Source organism: Notamacropus eugenii, chromosome 3 (assembly GCF_028372415.1).
Source record: "Notamacropus eugenii isolate mMacEug1 chromosome 3, mMacEug1.pri_v2, whole genome shotgun sequence".
NCBI classification, from domain to species: domain Eukaryota; kingdom Metazoa; phylum Chordata; class Mammalia; order Diprotodontia; family Macropodidae; genus Notamacropus; species Notamacropus eugenii.
In genome coordinates, this window is record NC_092874.1 from 87894445 (window position 1) to 87910893 (window position 16449).

Genomic DNA, 16449 nt, shown 5'->3' on the forward strand with positions numbered 1-16449 from the left:
CTGCTGGTCCAGACCATGTTCCCTTCTCCTGGGTGAAAGAGCTTTCTCACTGATTTTTGAAGCTGTCTTTGGCATTTGTGGATTGAGCAATCTTGGAACTGCTGCTGCCAGTGGCTCCCTGACTCCTGTTCTGGGTCCTGTCCCTGCCATGCTGCAGAGCCCACACAGGGTTGCACTCTGTGCCTGGTTTGATAGACCTTTCTTGTCAGCCTTCCACATTTCCTTGGGTTGAAAATCTCTTTCACTCTGTCATTTTGTGGCTCCTGCTGCTCTAGAATTTGTTTAGAGTCATTTTTTTTTTAATTTAACTTTTAACATTTATTTTCACAAAATTTTGGGTTACAAATTTTCTCCCCTTTTATCCCCTCCTCCCCCCAAACCCAAGCATTCTAATTGCCCCTGTGACCAATCTGCTCTCTCTTCTATCCTCCCTCTCTGCCCTTGTCTCCGTCTTCTCTTTTGTCCTGTAGGGCCAGATAGCTTTCTTGACCCCTTAACCTGTATTTCTTATTTCCTAGTGGTAAGAACATTACAGTTGATCCTAACACTTTGAGTTCCAACTCCTTTAGCTCCCTCCCTCTCCACCCCTTCCCTTTGGAAGACAAGCAATTCAATATAGGCCAAATCTGTGTAGTTTTGCAAATGATTTCCATACTAGTTGTGTTGTATAGGACTAACTATATTTCCCTCCATCCTATCCTGTCCCCCATTACTTCTATTCTCTTATGATCCTTTCTCTCCCCATGAGTGTCGACCTCGGATTGCATTCTCCTCCCCATGCCCTCCCCTCTATCCTCCCCCCCACCCTGCTTGTGCCCTTGTCCCCCACTCTCCTGTATTGTGAGATAGGTTTTCCTATCAAAATGAGTGTGCATTTTATTCTTTCCTTTAGTGGAATGTGATGAGAGTAGACCTCATGTTTTTCTCTCGCCTCCCCTCTTTATCCCTCCACTAATAGGTCTTTTGCTTGCCTCTTTTATGAGAGATAATTGCCCCATTCAATTTCTCCCTTTCTCCTCCCAATATTTCTCTCTCACTGCTTGATTTCATTTTTTTTTTTAAGATATGATCCCATCCTCTTCAATTCACTCTGTGCACTCTGTCTCTATGTATGTGTGCGTGTGTGCATGTGTGTGTGTGTGTACTCCCACCCAGTACCCAGATACTGAAATGTTTCAAGAGTTACAAATATTGTCTTTCCATGTAGGAATGTAAACAGTTCAACTTTAGTAAGTCCCTTATGACTTCTCTTTGCTGTTCACCTTTTCATGGTTCTCTTCATTCTTGTGTTTGAAAGTCAAATTTTCTTTTCAGCTCTGGTCTTTTCATCAAGAAAATTTGAAAATCCTCTATTTCATTGAAAGACCATTTTTTCTCCTGAAGTATTATACTCAGTTTTGCTGGGTAGGTGATTCTTGGTTTTAGTCCTAGTTCCTTTGACTTCTGGAATATCCTATTCCATTCCCTTCGATCCCTTAATGTAGAGGGTGCTAGATCTTGTGTTATCCTGATTGTATTTCCACAATACTTGAATTGTTTCTTTCTAGCTGCTTGCAATATTTTCTCTTTCACCTGGGAATTCTGGAATTTGGCCACAATGTTCCTAGGAGTTTCTCTTTTTGGATCTCTTTCATGCGGTGTTCTGTGGATTCCTTGAATATTTATTTTGCCCTCTGGTTCTAGAATCTCAGGGCAGTTTTCCTTGATAATTTCATGGAAGATGATGTCTAGGCTCTTCTTTTGATCATGGTTTTCAGGTAGTCCCAGAATTTTTACATTGTCTCTCCTGAATCTATTTTCCAGGTCAGTTGTTTTTCCAATAAGATATTTCACATTATCTTCCATTTTTCCAATCTTCTCGCTATGTTCTGTGATATCTTGCTTTCTCACAAAGTCCTTAGCGTCCATCTGTGCCATTCTAGTTTTGAAAGAACTATTTTCTTCAGTGAGCTTTTGAATCTCCTTTTCCATTTGGCTAATTCTGCTTTTGAAAGCATTCTTCTCCTCATTGGCTTTTTGAACCTCTTTTGCCAATTGAGTTAGGCTAGTTTTCAAGGTGTTAATTTCTTCAACATTTTTTTGGTTCTCCTTTAGCAGGGAGCTGATCTGCTTTTCATGCTTCTCTTTCATCCCTCTCATTTCTCTTCCCAGTTTTTCCTCCACCTCTCTAACTTGATTTTCAGAATTCTTTTTGAGCTCTTCCATGGCCTGAGCCCATTGGGTGGGCTGGGACACAGAATCCTTGATTTCTGTGTCTTTGCCTGATGGTAAGCATTGTTCTTCCTCATCAGAAAGGAAGGGAGGAAATGTCTGTTCTCCCAGAAAGTAGCCTTCGATAGTTTTATTTCTTTTCCCTTTTCTGGGCATTCTCCCCAGCCAGTGACTTGACCTCTGAATATTCTCCTCACACCCACCTCACCTCCTGGTCCTCCCAGCCAGCATTTGGGGACTGAGATTCAAATGCTGCTTCCCGCCTTAGGGCTTTTGGCGGGGGCAGGGCTGCTATTCAGTATGAGATTATGTTCAGGTGGTCAGGTTGGAGCAGGGCCGCCTCTCAGGCTCAGTTCCCTCAGGGGGTTTATGCACAGACCTTCCAGAATGGATCCAGGCTCCCACCCGCTTGGGGAGCCCCTGTCTGCAGCCGCCTCTCAGCTTCTACCTCCCGGGGGGGCCCGAGCCATGGGGGCACCCCACTCCCCTCTCGACCCGCCAAAGACACTCTCTCACCGACCCCCGTCACCTGTGGGTGGAGGGGCTTGTGCTGCTGCTGGAGATCCCGTCCCTGAAGCCTGCTCGGGTCTGTTTCTCTTGGTGCCGAGGCCGCCGCAGGTCTGGTCTGGGCTCCGCGTCTGCAGCGCGACGGACCTTTTGCTAGAGGTTTGCAGGTCCCTCTGTGGGTGGAGGGACCTGCGTGGCCACTGGAGATCCCGTCCCCGTATCCCGCTCGGATCTTTTCCTCACGATGTCGCGGCCGCTGCAGGGCTGCCCTCTGCTCCCAGTCCCGGCGCCGGCGTGAAGGACCCCCCGTGAGAGGTTTGCAGGTCCCTCTGGAACAGAAATCTCCCTCGCTCCAATATTCCGTGGCGTCTGGGTGCAGAATTCACTGTGGGTTGGTCCCCTCTAGCCGTTCTGTGGGTTGTGGGTTCGGAGCTATGTGTATGTGCGTCTTTCTACTCCGCCATCTTGGCTCTGCCCCCTCTATTATCATTTTACTACTGTATATGAAGTTGTTTTTTTGGCTAAGATACTGGAGTAGTTTGCTATTTCCTTCTCCAGTGTATTACCTTTTATCAAAACTTCCCACTATGACCTGTCCATCTTGGGTCAGCCTGCATGACATAACTCATAGTTTCATTGAGCTATACAACCTACCTCCTCTGCTGCAACAAAGCAGTGAGCCAGGAGGGGCCAGGCACACAATAGGTGCTTAATAAATGTTTATTGACGGGCTGGTTTTAGTCCATGCCAGACTTTAGCAAAACTGGACTTATACTCAATTTAACGTATCCTAGCAACTATCTCCCATACTCTAATTATAATTTATTATGCCATCTTTGCATATTATCTCTTTGATAGATTTTTAAAAGACACATATTAGGTAATACATTATGACTAACACCCACATTTCAGGAGGAAAACAGATGCCAAGAGGGCTATTTTAACAGCACCACAAGATCGCCCCTCCCTCTGATATCTAGATATATGAATTTCCCCTTGGGGATTTGTGCTGTTTTCTTCAATGTCATGAGAGTCTATGAGGGGAATTATTTCCACTAGTTTATGAAGGGTTAAGAAAGACTTGATTACTTGAGTTTTCCTGTCAGTAATATTTTATTAGTATGGTTCAGTTCCCCTTTTGGATCAATGCCTTATTGTGGCAGAGGATTCTTGTATAGCTCAATGAAACCATGCAGGCTTACCCCAGGATGGACAGGTCATAGTGGAGAGTTCTGACAAAAGGTGATCCACTGAAGAAGGAAATGGCAAACTGCTCTGGTATCTTTGCCAAGAAGACTGTATTGAAATGACAAAAGATATGATACCATAAGATGAATCTTTCAGGTAGGAAAATGTCTGATACATTACTGGAGAAGAGTAGAAGACAATTACCAGTAGCTCTAGAAAGGATGACACTACTGTGCGGAAGTCAAAAGGAAGCTCAGTTGTGGAGTGGCAAAATGAAAAGAAAGTGCAATGCTATAATGATCAGTAGGGCAGAGGAACCTGGATTGTAAGATCTGTGAATCAAAGTAAGTTGGACTTGGTCAGACAGGAGATGGAAAGATTATACATCTACATGTTGTGTGTCAGGAAACTTAAATGGAAAGGAATGGATGAATTACTTCAGGTGATTGTTGCATTTAGTACTGTGAGCAAGAATCTGTTAAAATAAATGGAGTAGCCTCTCACAGTCAATAAAAGGATGATGAAAGGAGTAATAGTATATAATCTCAAAAATGACATATTTATTGCTCAGATTAGATGGAATAACAACAGATTTTAAGAAGACCTTTAACACTAAAATACAGCTCAGAGTTGATGGAGGAAAAAAGGTTCCCCTATTGATAAGAAAATTAGCATAAAATACATGGATGTTGTTTGGCCTCCTCAGAGTCCTCTTATTGTATTTTTCAGTAGGTATCCTGCACGTCATGGGCACTGCAGAGTGAGCACTTCAAAGGTACTTAATAGTTAAACAGAAACTCAACACTGGGGTCATTTGGGTGACACATTGGGAGGTATTACTTCTTTTGAAGTTCATCTTGTGTAACCTTCTTCCTTCTCCATATCATCTGTCCTTACTCTTTTCATTTGTCTCTTCTTCACTTGACTTTATACCTCCTTTTTTAGTTTAAAGGCTTGAAAAATTTCTGTCCCTAGGAGTCAAGCCACCCCCTTCTTTCTTCCTCTTCCTTTGCTCCATGCTTTTTTCCATACCACCTTCTTCCACTAATTTTCTTGCTGATTAGTGCAGTCTTAGGGGTCCTGTCTCCTCCTATGATACTGAGATAAATTCTAAGAACAGTGTTTTTTAGGACAGTGATTTGTTTTTGTTTTAGAAATCTCATTTTGTAACATAGATGTTCATGATAGTTAATCAAGGCTCCACTGGTAAAACAGCATGTAGAATTGACATACTTATCAGGCTGATGTGAACAAAATCACTTCTGCCAAAATTATGATTCTTCTCACTCTACTCACCAAATAAGTAATGACTTGACAGCTTGTGAGAGCATATAGGGAGGCAAAGAATAAATGGTGGGAGACAGATTCATTCAGATAACCGACCAAAAGTTCTATTTCTTTTTGCCATTGGGTAACCTGAGTTATATGTCATAAAATGAATATTTTCCTATTTGCCTGATACCATCTTCTCTGACTAATACTAGATGGCACTCTCTTACCAGTAAGACATTTCATAGGCTCCTTGGGAAATGGTAATGTCTTAGTGATCCATCAGTGTCCAGGCTCTCTGTATCATTATAAAAGTATGAAGAAGTTATGTGCCAATTGAGCTAGCCCAAGGCAAAATTTAATGTACTGAGAGAAATTAATATTATAATTTTATCAAGAACTAATTATTAAGGGCAACCCATCCTTTTCCGTTTTTACTCCTGTAAGGTCAGTCAGTCCTTGAAGGACGGACATGGCTGATTGGTGAGATTGCTTCTAACCTTCAAGGAATTGTTGGTCAATTTTGTTCAGGACCCCACCCAACTAGGAGACCTAATTTTTGTTTTGAGCACAAACAGAAGCCAGTCTATGCAAGCCCTTACCCTGGAGAAAGGTACCCCTGCCCGTGATCTCCTCCCTTAGAGTTTAGGGTGATCCAGATCATGACAAAGAAAACCAGCCAGAGAGGTCCAGGTGGAAATGGCTTCCCCTTGCTCAGATGTCTTGATGCTGCTGAGTTGTATGATCAAACTATGTTCTCAGCAGGAAGAGCCAGAACATTTATCCCACCTCTTCATTAAGTGTTCACCAATCCAGGTTGATTTTCACTTGTCAGAGGAGTCTCCTTTCAGAAGAAATTTAAGATATTTCAGGGTTTCCCTTGGTATCTTTGTTTACTGAAACTACTCACAATCAATTTATTGATTGCCTGCTGGTCTACTTAGTAAATTGATAATTAATTACCCAGAAGCTGTCTTTCAGGTTTTTCATTTGTCTCAATTCTAAACCACAGATGTTATATATACAGCCCACAGGTTGCATGCAGCCCACAATACTCCTGAGCACAGCCCAAACCAGATTAAAATGTACTTGGGAAATATTTATCAAAATAAATAAAAACGCAGTAAAACAGTCAATTTGTAGCCCACAGGGATCCTTGTATATGGTTTAGTGGCCCCTGTTTCTGTTTGAGTCTGATGCCACTCTACTAAACGATCCAACTTCCCTGTAATTCTTCCAGTTGACCCTTTGCTGGCTGAGTATCCCTGCTCTCTGCCACTTAGTTTAAAAAAAATGAATTATAAGGTCTGGGGCTATATGCTGATTTTTCCCTCAGAATACTTCTATAACATTAATTGTTTCATTTTTGTTCTCTGTAGGGCTGAGAGGAAATGTGGTATTGTGAAAAGATCACTGGATGGTGGCCTGCATAAGGAATGACCAGCTGCCTGCCAAGATGAGCAGGATGTTGGCTGTGCAGAGCAGCCTTCTGGCATTGCACCAAGGGGAAGAAGTAGTGGATTTTCTGGACAGTTGTCCCATAAGTGCCAGTGAGGATGAGGACGACAGCGATGGAGAGAGACAGCATCTACGGCTGCTAGAGGCAATCAGTGACCTGGATGGAAAGAGGAGGCAGAGATGGACTGAGCGGTCTGAGGCTGGTCTGCAGGTTTTGGAGTTCAACATTAGCACTGCAGGGACAGAGGAAAAGCTGACCCTTTCAGAACTGCTTGAACACATCAAGCCTTCTTCCTCATTGGTCAAAGTGAAAAGACAGCTGAAGAAAGTCAGAAATAAGAAGAGTGCGGAGTTCCTGCTCAGCAGAGAGGACACTGAGCAGGTCCATAGGGAAGCCGCATACAGTGAAATCTCCCGGGCTTTAACCAGGTGGGATACCACGGTTCTGAAGAACAGGAGAGCACAACAGCTAGTTTTTCCCCTGCAAGAGAAACAGGTACTAGCTGCCCCTATTGAGGAGCTACAAGGTGACTGGACGGCACAAACGCCCCTTGAGCAGGAAATTTTTAGCCTCCTTCATAAGAATCAGGAGACACTGAGGGCTCCTTCACTAACCCCAGAGGAGAAGGCCTCCCTCAAAGCCATGAGCCTGGATGCGGCCGGGCAGAGCTGCAGAAAGCCCGGGCCCTGCAATCTTACTTTGAGGCCAGGGCTCGAAGACAGAAGAAAATCAAAAGCAAAAAGTTTCACCAAGTGCTAAGGAAAAAGAAAGCCAAGGAAGTCCTCAGGTCATTCAAAGGGACAGTCAGTCCTCCTGCCTCATTAGAAGATCTGGAGAAGAGAGAAGTGGCCAGAATGGAGGAGCGAATGAGCCTCAGTCACCAGAGCAAGGGGAGATGGGCCAGGGCTGCCATGGCCAAGCATGACCAGAAGACCCGTAAAGAAGTCCAGGAACAGCTGGCCAGGAACAAAGAACTGACCCAGAAACCTCAAATGCCATCTGACAGCGAGCAAGAGGAAGATGCAGACGAGTGCCGACTCCTTCCTCAGGTGGTGAATGAAGTGCAGCTGGGGACAGAGAGTCTGAATCCCTGGATGCAGAGAAATTGCTGCTCTCTTGCAGAGGTGTCCAAGACTCCAAAGGGCCCACAGAAACCTTCCAAGGATGTTTCCAGGGAAGGGCCTGAGGGTGAGAAAGAAGAAACGATCATAGCAGAGGATGAGCCTCTGCTCCAAGAACTTGAAAAGAAGAGGGCCCTAAGGAAGAGAGTGGGCATCCTCCCAAAGTCCCAGTCACAGGGGACAAAAGAATCTAGAAGACAAGAGCATGAGGGCATGTTGTTGGCTGACCTAAGATCCCTCCCTGAGAAAATCAAAAAGAAGGCAAGGCAAGACAGAATGCACAGTGAGAGGCCAGCTACCACAGCCCCCAGGAAGCCTGTCCAGGGAGAGGGGCTGGTCCAATATGAGGAGGAACCCTTGCCCAGAAAAACGCCAATGAGAGTACAAACACTGGAGGAGACAGAGAGTCTAGGAATGGAAGAATGTACCCAAGAACAGGGACTTCTTAAATCTCAAGCAGAAAGGCGACCACAGCAGTCTCTGGGGAGTCCAGCTGAGCAGAGGAGTTCCCCAAAGTCAAAAAAAGAGATGATTGACCTGCAGGCCAGCTTCACTGTGAAATCCCACAAGGCAAGTGCTTTGTCTCTTCCCACTATGATCGAAGAGGAAGACTTTGATGCTGAGGTGGCCGACCAAAAGCAGATAATCAAAGAGGCCTTTGCTGGTGACGACATCTTTGCTGACTTCCTGAAGGAGAAGCGGGAAGCTAAGGAAGGAAGCTGGCCCAAGGCTGTGACCCTGAGCCTGCCTGGCTGGGGGAAGTGGGGGGGCCCAGACCTCAAGAAGAGGACCAGGAAGAGACGAAGGCATCTCATCAAAGCCCCTGATGGTCCCCCTGGGAAAAGCAAGAGCTCGCCAAATGTGATCTTCAGTGAAATGCGTAACATCCAGGCTGCTGCCCATAAGGTGAATGTGCTTCCATTCCTCTTCAGCCACCCCCGTCAGTTTGAAAGGACTATCCAGACCCCTGTAGGTTCTACTTGGAACACACCCAGGGCTTTCCAAGAAATGACAGCTCCTAGAGTTGTGGTCAAGCAGGGCCACATCATTGAGCCCATAAAGGTGGTGGATGTGGACTAATAACTGCTGCATTTAAGCCATTCAGTCCTGTGAAGGAAACTCTAGCAGCCAGCGGGTTCAGTTCCAGAAGACTATTAAAGGAAGCACCCTAGGTCATGTGCTTGAGCTTGCACTTTTGTTCCTCCAGGGCAGGGAGAACTCCATATTTCTCCTTAGTCCCCAGCTGTTAAAGCATGAAGCTAACCCAACATGTAGCCGGTGATGTCACCTAACAGAAATAAAGCAGACTTTACAATTAAATAAAAGAAAAATACTGGGCTTAAAGCAAGGGAGTTCCAATCTTTTTCAATCCCTGTGTCTCATGACTTTTAGTAAATTTTCCTAGACACTCTATTCAGTATGAAAGGAAATAAATTCTAGAGTGTATCTTGCATATTTGCATAAGAAATAACATAAAGAGATTAATTTTTCCTAAAGAAAACTTTATTTGGTACATAATTTTTTTTTTACTGTAAAAGTATTAAATATTTACCAGAACACAATCAAATAAATTAGCAAGAACCTTAATTCTATTTCTTGTCAACCAACAGTTTTTATTCATAGTGTGGTTTTTGAAAGAGGTACCCACATATCATTCAGCCTCCAGTTTGTACCTTGCTTTGGATCTTACTAAGATTTTGACTGAGAACCCTTAAGGGAATTAAAGCCTTATAAGTATATTTTAAGATTGAAATATGCTTCTTCACAGGTACACCAAAAGTTTTGTAACTTCATTTATTAGAAATAACTTTTAAGTTAATGGTTATTTCAGTGATTGATTAGCTCATTTTTCACTGGGTTGTTGCCAATTTTTTCTGGCTCTTTGTGAAAAAGGTTTTGTATCCATTCCTCATTTCATTTGTTTTTGGCCAATAGGAATTATGTTTTTCTTTGTTTTTCACATTTTCCAGATGCACTAGAAAGCTTCCCCCTTTTTTCCACTTTTTCCCCATCTCCTCACCAATTCTCTCTAATTCACAGATTTTTTTTCATAATCACTACTACTTTGGGAGTACTTTTATTTGATAATATAGTTATTTACCACATATTTCTCATACCCCTTTGATAAGCTTCTCACACTACCTGGGAGGGCCAGGTTGGGAATCTCTGACAAGAGTCTGAAGATCTGGATTAAACTTGCAGTTCTGTCTTTTACTACCTGGATGACTTAGGATAACTCACTTCCTTCCTCAGGAAATAGGTTTCTGCAATCTGCAAAATGGGGTCATAATGCTTCAAGGATAACATTCTAAATCTTTTTTGGGGTCATGAACTGCTTTGGCAGCCTGACAAAGCCTAGGTACCCCCCTTAAGGTAATGGTTTCCAAAAAAAATTGGAGGAAATGCTAAATTTCAGCTAGAGGCTAGTTAAAGATATTTTTTTTCCCCCATTCAGGCTCAGATCCTCTGAAATCCATTTCCAGATCCTTGTTTGAGTTATTATAAGGATCAGATGGAGTAATGTTTCTCAGTAAAGCACTTTGTAATAAAAAGGGCTATAAATATGAGTCATCTTTCTGAATTCAAATCTGGACTCAGACACTTACTAACTGTGTGACCCTGGGCAAGTCACTTAATGCTGTTTGACTCAGTTACCTCATCTGTAAAATGAGCTGGAGAAAGAAATGGCAAATCACTCCAGTATTTTTGCCAAGAAAATCCAAATGGGGTCACAAAAGAATTGAACATGACTAAAAAAACAACTAAATGACAACAAAAATATAAGTACGAAAAGGAAGGGCTAACCTTTGTTATAGAAAGACCTGGGTTCAAGTCTTGTTTCTGATAGACACTGGCTGTATGACTCTAGGAAAGATCTGATCCCTTGTTGCCCTAGACAGCCCACTGAGTCTCTGAGTTACCATTAAGTTACCTTATTTGCATCAAATTATGAAATCAGACATGAGGGAAAAGTATGAATCCATATATCCTCTACTATCTTTAGGTGGGGAGGCTGTAAGGGGAAACAGAGTTAGAAGGGTAAGTGAATTTTCAACCACCGGAGAGACAAAGGCAGACAATCCTAGAAGTCTTGACCTTCCTCAAATAAGGAATTGAGAAGGCACCTTATTTAGCATTGTAAAGATAGCATGGTTTATTAATAAGTAAGGATGTGGATTCTTCAAATAGTTATCCTGATGAGATTCTGGGAAACGTGATCATGATTGTCTCTTTACATGAAGTGAAGAGTCATCTTTCAAATTCATTGAGGGGTATTTGAGCCAAGTGAAGGTATCCCCATGGGCATGTGTGTGCTTTTCGCATTGCCCCGAAGCTCTGCTCCTGCTTGAAAGCCCACCAGGTGTGATCAGGGCTTATAGTTCTGCTCTCAAACCCTGTTTGCTGATGAGCATCTAGCAGAGTTGTCCTTACCTTGTTTGAGGGAGCAGAAGAAAGATCCTCTCTTTCAAAGGGTTGTACAGGCAGCTAGCAGCAAGGGAGCTCATTCTTCCTTTGACTAACCACGAGCTTAGTCAAAGAGAGCACTCTTGGAGTGTTGAAGGATAGGTTTTCTCTTCTTCCACAGTTTTGGAGGTGTTTTTTTTGTAATGAGACAGAAGATGAAGACCTGAATATTTCAGATGCTGGTCATCAGGCTTTATAAGTCACCCACTATAATTGTTGACAAGGCTCAAGGAGATTAAGGTTTTCCAAAAGTTCATTTATTTTCTTAATGTGTCTGGGAGGCGTTAAACACGTTTGATTTTAATTTTACCAGAACACCTATGATTTCAGAATAAATTCTGCTCTTAATTGTAAACATTAATCTGATTTATTTCCTTTAGATTTTCTAATGCTTCTGGAAAAAAGTCTCGAAAAATATAGCCTATGTATGACTTCTTATCAATACTTTAATTGAACAAAGTGATATATAAACTGCAGTAGAAAAAAATAATTCCTAATTTAATTTTTGATCTCTGTGAAGGTAGAACATCTCATCGTGTGTTGGCTGACATGATCATCATTTAGCTAATGAACTGAATTTTTTCCTCCAACAATTAATATGCAGTGAGCTCCTGGGCTATCACTACCAGTAAAGCTGAAATCACATGGAATCACAAAATCTCAAGAGTAGAAAGTGATATCAGAGGCCATTCAGTCCGAGCCACCCTTGAACAAGAATCCTCTCTATAACATTCCCAACAAATTATCATCCAGTGGTTTAACATGGAATGAAATTGGGATGTTTTTCATGGTGGGAGATCAGCAACATTGATCACTATCAGAGATATGTAACCCTGGGATTGGAGCTGGGAGAGAGAAATTTATAGGTCATTGAATCCAATTCTCTCATTTTACAGATGAGGGTATGGAGGTTGGCAGCAGGGAAGGGACTTGTCCAGGCTAACAGAGCCAGTAACTGGCCAAGACACAATTCCATTTCAGGTGCAGTGCACTGTCCTCTGTACTGACCTCACCCTTGCCATCTGTTGAGATCTTCAGGAAAAGAATAGGTTACATCCTAATCCAGATAAGAGTATGAAGACAGGGGGCTGGATAATTTTTCAACATGTCTTTTAACTCTATGATTCTGTGAACCTAGAACTAGGTGCAAACAAGCCCAGGTATCCCCTTCAAGGTACAATAAGCCCTCTTTCTTTTTATATTCCTTTGACAGGTATGAACCCCCCTTGTCTCCTGTTATTGCCCCAGTGAGGACACCTTTGTGCTGGCTCACTCATGTTGATTGCTACTTACATACACGGTCTAGTCCTTGGGATGGACCTAACAAAGGGAGATCAGATGGTACGGTAGCCCAGAAAAAAACTAGCCTTCTGGGCCATGGTGATGATGGTACAGACCATCTCTGCTCTAGACAGATGCCTCTTAGAGTCAGCAGGATGGCCATAGGGGATAGAACACTGGGTCTGAAGACAGGAAAACCTGAGTTCAGATATAACCTCAGAAATTTATTAGCTGTATACGCGTGGGCAGTCTTCCTCAACTGCAAAGTGGGGATGATAACAGGATTGTTGTAAGAATCAAATGAGATAATATCTGGCACACAGGAAACACTATATAAATGCTTATTCCCTTCCTTCCCTACCCTTTCCTCCTGCAAGGTGGCAGTACCAAGCAGAATTTTCCCTGGATCACTTCCTTTGCCCCCAAATATCTTCCTTGCTGGAAAGTAAGGAGAGGCCCTAATTATTGGGAACTTTTTCATAACCATCAAATCTCTTTTTGCAACTTCTACTTATTGCTCCTGGTTTTGTCCTCCAGGTAAGAAATCCTAGCCCAGCTCCCCCATCCTTGGGATCACAGAGCCCCAACTCTTCACTTTACGAATGAAGAAACTGAAACCTAGAGATAGGTGGTTTGCTCAGAAGCAGTTAAGAATAAGTCAGGATCCAAACTTGGGTCCTCTGATTCCAGATCCAGTCTTCTTTTTGCAATGTGTCCTTTGACCCCCTTTGGGAAGCTGGAAGACACCTAACCTGTCTGCCCTAGTCCTGGTCTTCTCCAGATTAACTAACTAGCCCCACCTCCTTCACCATGCTCTTTTTTTTTTTTAAGGGTCTCTAGCCTTTTTATTTTTTTTGCACCTGATAGTATTTTATTTTTTTCCAATTACATATGAAGGTAGTGTTCAGCATTCACTTTTATAAGATTTTGAGTTTCAAATTTTTTTGCTCCCTCCTTCTATCCCCTCCCCCTTCTCTAAGGCAGCAAGAAATCTGATACAGATTATACATGTACAATTATATTAAACACATTTCCACATTAGTCATGTTGTGAATGAAGAATCAGAACAAAAGGGGAAAACCACAAGAAAGAAGAAACCAAAAAAGAAAAGCGAAAATAGTATGCTTCTATCTGCATTCAGATTTCATAGTTCTTTCTCTGGATATGGAGAGCTGTTTCCCATCATGAATCTTTTGGAATTGTCTTTTTATACAATTTGTCATTGTATTGCCAGGAAGAGCCAAATCTGCCAAAGATGATCATCGTACAATGTTGCTGTTACCGTGTACAGTGTTCTGGTTCTGTTCACTTGCATCAGTTCCTGTAAGTCCAGGTTACAGGGGTCCCTCTTGAGGTCCCTCACCATCCAGTTCACCCTCCTCTAGACACTTTCTAGCTCATCCACGCCCCTTCAAGAGAGAACTTTCAAGGAGGTGAGATTTAGTCCTAGCCCTTTTAGCTTTGCCCTTTTCACTGGTGAGATTACCAGAGCCATTTTATCATTGGTCTTCTACCTCTAAGGCAAAGTCTTTAAAGATCAAAAGCTCATTTACTTAGCAAGGAAAATTATTTTTCATTCTCTTTATTTTAGTAACCTAGCCTCTTCAGAGCATCTCTAAAAACACTGCATACTTTCCCCATCAAGCACCCATCCCACCAATGCCACAGGGTGAATAGAAGCTTTCTTCTTATCTCCATGGGCAGTCCTCTCAAAAACCCCTGAACAGCTTTATCTGCTGGAAACTGGGGTCCAGCATTTGACCATCCCTTAGCCAGCACTCTTTTTCTTTTATTAACGCCTTTTCTTCTCTTAAAAACCACAAAGCCGTAACAAAAGAGCCACTATGACCTTGCCATATGTTCTAGGCCAGGCCTAACCTAGGCCACACCAGTGGTTCAGGCTCCAAGTTTAAAAGGAGATGAGGTACACATGAACAAAAAAAGGGAGTAAACTAAGGATTAAAAGAACATAACTAGAAAATTAAAAAGCCATAAAAGTCGATTCACCTTAGCCTCAGTTGTTCCCAGATGAGGACCTCTAGAAGGTAACTTACAGGCAGTTAGAGTTTAGGAATAACCTCAGATACAATTCTGCACCCTCCCTCACCCCTCATCTTTTTATATTTCAATAGGCAATATCCCCTCCACCCTTAAAAGGAGTAAAGGAGAACTGTCAGCAGAGAGTAAAAGGGAAATGAGAAAGATGAGACTTTGGGCTTCCTACCCCCCAACATGACCCCACCTTCAGCACAGAGACAGTAGCATTATTCCTTAGCACCCCACTCACTGCCCAGACAAAACCAGCACAGCTCCTATCACATGTGGCTAATGAAACGATGGGTTGGCCCAGATGTTTACTGGGGCCTATGATAAATGGAAGTATATTTCAAGTTATTTATTTAGCACTGACTGTGTGCAAGAAATTGTTGCAAGCATCTCAGGGAATATAAAGAAAACAGCAAAAAATATTCATTAAATACCTACTGTATGCATAGTACTCTGCTAGGCACAGGGCATACAGAGATGAAATAATAGTTCCTGGCCTTAAGGAGCTTACCATCAAATAAGAGAGAAAAGACAGGGGGAAAGGAAAGGGAGCAAACATTTGTACCGTGCTAAACACTTTACAAGTATCTCATTCTAAATACACAAATAACTCACAGAGAGGACTATCTGTCCATGGGCCTCTATTTGTTGTAGATATAAAATCTGTATGAGAATGGTCTATGCCCATACTGGAAGTATCCTTGACAAAAATATGAGAAGAGAACAGGCAGCCTTTCAGGGATGATTTTCCTCAGCAAACCACATCTTCATAGTCACACAAATGACTCAGAGTAATGGAAACCTACAAGGTACTCCTATGTGAAAGGTTTGTTGGTTACCAAAAAGGGTAAGCTGTGGGAGATCAGTGTGCAGTTTTAAAAGGTCTCTTGCTTGTTTCTTTTAAATAAGAAATCCCAAGTAAGAGGGATACTGCATTGCTTTTACTGAACCTGTGATTTCTTTGGTATGGGGAACTGCTGGTGAGAAATTTCCTCTACTAACGCTGATCCACATCTGCTGGGCAAATGATAGTCTTGGGATGTTGTCTGGGGGCACTGAGAAGTTCAAGGGATGTAACCAGTATGTGGGATGATCATTTTGACTGCAAGGCCAGGTCTCTATCTGTTAGAGGACACATTATCATAATGAAGAGTTTTTTCCCAAGTGTTGGAATCTCTCATTTATCTATAGATGCTATGAGTGTCACCACTGATTCCTTTCTTTGTTTTGAATTACTGGACCTTGTGACTATAAGAATGGTGGTACCATTAACAGGAACTAGTTATTTTTTTTATTCTTTATTTTTAAAAATTTATTTGTTTCCAATTTTCTAAAATCACTTTCATAAGTCTTAGATTTTCTCCCCCTTTGTTTCCCCTCTCTCCTTGAGATGGCATGCAATCTTATATAGATTCTACACATACATTTTTATTAAATACATTTTCACATTAGTCATGTTTCATGGGAGAATTAAAATAAATGGGAGAAACCATGAGAAAAACCCAAACAAAACAAAACATAACACAAGAGAAAATATTCTGCTTCATTCTGCATTCCAGTTCCATAGTTTTTTCTCTGGATGTGGCTGGCATTTTGCCTCAAGAGTCCTTTGGGAATGTTTTAGGTCCTTGCATTGTTGTGAAAGGCTAAATGTACCAGAAAAATGCCTCACACACTGTGGTTGTTACTGTGTACAATGATCTCCTGGTTCTGCTTCTTTCACTCAGCATCAGTTCATATAAGTCATTCCAGGCCTCTTTGAAGCCTTCCTGTTTGTCATTTCTTATAGCACAACAGTATTCCATTACATTCATATACCACAGCCATTCTCCAATTAATGGGCATCCTCTTAATTTCCAGTTCTTGGCCACCACAAAGAGAGCTGCTATAAATATTTTTGTA

The 16449-nt window shown here is 42.2% G+C and overlaps 1 protein-coding gene across 1 annotated transcript in view; it reads left to right on the forward strand.

Annotated features, from left to right (window-relative positions):
- LOC140532937 (U3 small nucleolar RNA-associated protein 14 homolog C-like) overlaps positions 1–9099 on the forward strand; it is a 33886-nt gene extending 24787 nt beyond the window's left edge. Inside the window, 2 exon segments of the mRNA XM_072652097.1 lie at positions 6555–7289; positions 7292–9099. Of these exon segments, the coding sequence (XP_072508198.1) occupies positions 6593–7289; positions 7292–8835 (2241 nt within the window). The 5' untranslated portion in view covers positions 6555–6592 and the 3' untranslated portion in view covers positions 8836–9099.
- Positions 9100–16449: the final 7350 nt, after the last annotated feature.